General features: G+C 50.3%; 1 protein-coding gene across 1 annotated transcript in view; it reads right to left on the reverse strand.

Annotated features, from left to right (window-relative positions):
- Positions 1-3,566: 3,566 nt before the first annotated feature.
- Bcam (basal cell adhesion molecule (Lutheran blood group)) overlaps positions 3,567-5,235 on the reverse strand; it is a 14,163-nt gene continuing 12,494 nt past the window's right edge. Inside the window, exons 14-15 of the mRNA XM_021219037.2 lie at positions 4,160-4,277; positions 3,567-4,071 (exon numbers count right to left, since the gene is read on the reverse strand). Of these exons, the coding sequence (XP_021074696.1) occupies positions 4,066-4,071; positions 4,160-4,277 (124 nt within the window). The 3' untranslated portion in view covers positions 3,567-4,065. The remainder of the gene's footprint in view (positions 4,072-4,159; positions 4,278-5,235) is intronic.

The following is a 5,235-nucleotide window of genomic DNA, read 5'->3' on the forward strand; positions in this document are numbered from 1 at the left end:
GGGGGGGGGGGGAGCGGTTCTGAGACAGGGTTTCTCTGTATCTCCCTGGCTGTCCTGGAACTCACTTTGTAGTCCAGGCTGGCCTCGAACTCAGAAATTCTGGTGCTCAGCTTTTATCCAAACAGCTACCTGGCAGACCCATCACTGTCTTTCCAAAGCTCTTTTATCCTAACCCAGTAAAGATGGAAGAGGACTGGGGACTGGAGAGATGGCTCAGTGGTTAAGAGCACTGATTGTTCTTCCAGAGGTCCTGAGTTCAAATCCCAACAACCACATGGTGGCTCACAACCATCTGTAATGGGATCTGATGCCCTCTTCTGGTGTGTCTGACGACTTTTTCCCCTGTGCACCTGCTCTTCTGGACTGCCACCAAGTGGGCTAGGCTCCCTGTAGGCGGGTCCTTGTGTGTAGGGCAGGCTCAGGAAGGAAGCCAGGGGAGTGTGGCGCTACCAGATTTCATGCCTCTGAGGCATGCTTCAGTCCAAGTGCAGCTTGCTTTGTTGACAGAGAACTGGGTGGGTCTCATACTTGTGAAGTCAACCTCTGGGGTCAAGGGGCCCCAGAGGTAGCACTTGACTCAGGAGGGAGCCAGAGCTTGCTAGGCACACAGCCAAAGGCTTCCTGTGCTGAGTTACTTGCTCTGCAACCCTGCTCTTGTGGGCAGCAGGCCTTGAGGCCCCTTCCCCTAATCAGTGATACTCGCTCAGAGATGGAAGTAGATTCCAGCTCCTAAATCCACTGGTGCTTGAAGGTCGTTTACCTTTGAACATTTCAGTTATACATCTAACTTTTAAATTGTTTTTAGTATGTGTGTGTAGGGGTAGGATTCACTCACACACACACACACACACAACAGATAGTATTTCTCTATTTCTAGACTAGGCTGGCCTTGAACTCATGGAGCTCCCCCTGCCTTTGTCTCCCAGTGCTGGGGGGGTGGGGCTTACTACTTGTGCCTCTCAAATGCTTGAATTCCCAGTGTGTCCCACTGTCTCTCCCCGCAACCCCAGGGTCTCCTTACGCCATACCCTTGGCTGGATTTGATCTCACAGCAATCATCCTGCTTTGCCTCAGTGTTCTAAGAATACAGATGTGAACCACCGTGCCTAGCTGGACTTAAAATCCCACTCCCCCGCCCCCCACATTTAGTCTTGTGTATGCCAGCTTGTGTGAGGTGGCTCTCCTTCCATTAGATGGACATGGGGGATGACTCAGGTCATCTGGCTTGGGGACTCGAACCCTCACCTCCTGAGCCATCTCACCTTCTTTTGTTTGTCCCGGCATTCTAGAGTATGGGGCAGGAGGATGGAGAATTTGAAGCCAGCTTGGGCTCCGTGAAACCCTGTCACAAACAAGCGAGCTAATACACAAGCCCACCATCTTCAACTCTGCCACACGTACAAGGACAAGAGAGCTTTGCTGACAGGGACAGAGAGGTAGGAGGGTTTGAACAAAGCCTGGGGTCTGGCGACTGGAAGTGGCCTCTCTAATCCAGTTTGCCTTCCCCTCTTCCTGTGGTTTCAGTAACCCACAGTCAGCCTCCATCCAAAAATGTTCAATGGAACATTCCAGATATAAATAATTCACAAGTTTAAAATAACTTTTGTTTTAAACAACAATTTTTAACAATGGCATACTTTGTGTCCTTATAATTTATTCAATTTAATTTGTGTGAATGTGCATGTGTATGATTGTGTACGTGAATGTGCATGTGTATGATTGTGTACGTGAATGTGCATGTGTATGATTGTGTACGTGTGTGTGTGTGTGTGTGTGTGTGTGTGCGCGCATGCATGCATGTAGAGGCCAAAAGACAGAAGATAGCCTCAGGTGTTCCTTAGGCACTATGAACCTTAAAAAAATTATTTTAACTATTATGTGTATGTGTCTGTGCATGGGTATGTGCAAGTGACTGCAGGTGGCTACAGAGGCCAGAAGAGGGCGCCAGACAGCCTGGAGTTGAAATTACAGGGGTTGTGAGCCGCCCGGCACTGGTGCAGAATAGGACTCCACCCTTAACCACCGAGCCACCACCTCTCCAGCCCCAGCCATTTGGGTATTTGGAAACAGGGTCTCTCACTGGTCTGGAAACTTGCCAAGCAGGCTGGACTAGCAAGCCCCAGGGGACCTGCCTGTTTTGCCTCCCAAGCAATGGGATTATATCCAGCTTTATATGTGAGGCTCTAGTGGATGAACTCACATTTCCATGCTTGCAAAGTGTAATTTGTTGACTGTTAAAATAGCCCTCTATTTTACTAATGACTGTTTGCTTTTCTTCTTGTTCCTTCTTTCCTTCTTTCACTTATTGAGATGGGTTCTCACACTGTAGTCTTGGCTGGGCTTGAACTCATGGCAATCCTCCTGCCTCAGATTCCTGAGTGCTGGGATTATAAATGTGAGCCACTGCTGCACCTGGCTTTATTAATAGCTACTAATTCCTTATTGATCTTAGTTTGTAGAGTGGGTTTTATCATAGGTGTATGTATATAAGAGAAAGCATATACATACATACATACATACATATGTGCATGTGTGTGTGTGTGTTTTCTATGTTTCTGGAATTCACTGGGACTTGCCCAAAGGGACAGGTGTTTACTATATTAAAAATGTGAACTGAAGCCGGGCATGGTGGTGCATGCCTTTAATCCCAGCACTTGGGAGGCAGAGGCAGGTGGATTTCTGAGTTTGAGGCCAGCCTGGTCTACAAAGTGCATTCCAGGACAGCCAGGGCTACACAAAGAAACCCTGTCTCGAAAAACCAAACCAAAGCAAACCAAACAAACAAAACAACAAACAAACAAACAAAAATGTGAACTGAAAGTCAGTTGAGGTGGCATATTTCTGTAATTCTGGGACTTAGAAAATTAAGGCCACCTTCATCTGTACAGTGTGAGTTCAAGGCGAGCCTGGGCTATGTGTCTCAATTCAAGCCGTTAAGCTTTGTAGCAAGCGTCCTTACTCACTAAGCTGGCTCACTGGCTCCTGTTATTTTGAGACAGTCTTGTTCTGTAGTCCCTCAAACTCACTATCCAGTTGCATCAGCATCTCAGTTGCTCAGAGGACAGGCGTGTGTCACCATACAAGCCTTCATCCTTCTCTCCAGTCCTTGTTTGGACCTCAGAAAGTCCATCGGTTTTTTCGTTCTGCCCCAAGTTCCTTTTCTATTGCCTTTATCACCCCCGTTTCCCCAGGGAGTCCCTGGCTCCTCCAAGAAGGGAAGAAAAATTTTCTAGACTTAGCTTCAGCCCCTAGGGACTCTGGGAATTTTTCCTTAAGGGGACAGGACCTCGCTCCTAAGCAGACATTGGGCCCTGGTTCACAGTGACAAGGCTGCTGCTCGGACCCGGGCGTCACTTTTCCAGGATCAGCCAGCTGAGTCTTGTTCCTTGGTAGCTCTCTAACCCTCTCCAGCCTGTCTCCTACTGTTCTGCTTGACGACATCAGACCTTTCCTGAGGGTGTGTGAGGAGGCAGCCAGCCAGCAGTAGTAGAAGGGGTAAAATGGCCTGCACCCTCCCTTCCCCTTTATCTTCCTCCCCGAGAAGAGAACCTGGCCGTAGGAAAGTGTCCACGTGACAGGCAGCATTTATTTCAGAGTCCAGTGTTCACAAATGATGGGCTGAGGATGAGGGCAGGAATGGGGTGGGTTGGGGACTCCAGTGTCAGACTACACAGCAGGGTATCAGGTGGGGGGTAGTGCCCAGCAAGGGAGACAGGAGGTAAAAATAGCCCCAGCCTGCCGACCCTCAGCGCCGTGTCCCAGGCCAGGCCCCAGGCTTGGGTCCAGGAGCTATTCTGGGGCCTGGGAGAGTTACATTCCCTGGAGGAAGGCCCCCTCCCAGCCCCCACCTCCCTCTTTCCCTCCCCAAGGCCGCTGGCCACTGTGGGTCCCTGCCCAGCAGGCAGAGGAAGGAAGGGAGGGCCGAGGCTGGAGAAGGAAGGAGGCGGAGGCTTGCGCTGAGGCTGAGGCGGAGGCTTGCGCTGAGGCGGAGGCGTGCTCAGAGCCGGTCCTCCGATGATGCCCAAAGTTCCAGATCCAGAGATTGCCTCTGGGAGGTTGTCAGCCTCAACACTAGGGACAGAACGGACAGCTAAGCCCGAGCCCCCAAGGCTGGCCATGCACTTAGCTGGTTCCATTGGACACTCAGACCATCACTCACCTCATCTCCAAAGCCCCCACTGCCACCTCTGCCTCCTCCGGAGGGCCCACCCATGAGAAGACCCGTGTGTTCTGGCCGCTCTGACCCAGAGTGGCTCAACTCCGGTTCCCTGGCTGGCCTGCGGGAGGAGAGTGGCGTGGTGAAATGGTCACTGCTAGAGAAGGAGGTGGGAGGGGGTGGGGGTGCTGATGGCTTTGGATTTGGTGTAGGAGGTGAGGCTGGTTTGCTGACATTGAGGTTGAGTTTGAAGCATCCGAGACCAGTCCGGGACGCTTATGGACAGACATTGTTGATGCTATGGGAGGTTGGAGATGAGGTGAGATTCGGATAGATTTTGTGACGATTGTAGAAAGACTGGGTATAGGCAGTTTGGGGCTAGCCACAGACTGGGGATTTGGGGGCTGTGGCTATGACGATTGCTACTGGAAGTGTAGTTTAAAGGAGCAGGTCAGGGTATGGCTAGCATTTGGTTGCAATCAGTACTTCAGATAAGACAAAATCTAGTCTGAAGATGAAGTTGGGCCTCATGACTCTAATCCCAGCCCTTGGGAGGGTAAAGAGGACTGAAAGTTCAAGAGCGACCTGGACAAACCTGGACAACACAATGAGATCTTGTCTCAAAATACTCAAAAAGTGGCTTAGGATGCATGGAAAGTCCCTGCCTAGAATCCCCCAGTGAGGGCTGGGGGTGTGGCTCAGTGGTAGAGCCCCTGCCTAGAATCCCCCAGTGAGGGGCTGGGGGCGTGGCTCAGTGGTAAAGCCCCTGCCTAGAATCCCCCAGTGAGGGCTGGGGGTGTGGCTCAGTGGTAGAGCCCCTGCCTAGAATCCCCCAGGGTGCTGGCTGGTTTGATACCAATTTAACATAGGCTAGAGTTATTTGGGAGGAGAGACTCGAAGCTGAGAAGTTGCCTCCATAAAATCAGGCCTGTAGGACATTTCTTTTTCTTTTTTTCTTTCTTCCTTCCTTCTTCCCTTCCCCCCTTTCTTTTTTCTTTTTCTTTTCTTTTCTTTTCTTTTCTTTTCTTTTCTTTCTTTCTTTCTTTCTTTTCTTTCTTTCTTTTTTTTTTTTTTTTTTG

The sequence above is a fragment of the Mus pahari genome, chromosome 19 (assembly GCF_900095145.1).
Source record: "Mus pahari chromosome 19, PAHARI_EIJ_v1.1, whole genome shotgun sequence".
NCBI classification, from domain to species: domain Eukaryota; kingdom Metazoa; phylum Chordata; class Mammalia; order Rodentia; family Muridae; genus Mus; species Mus pahari.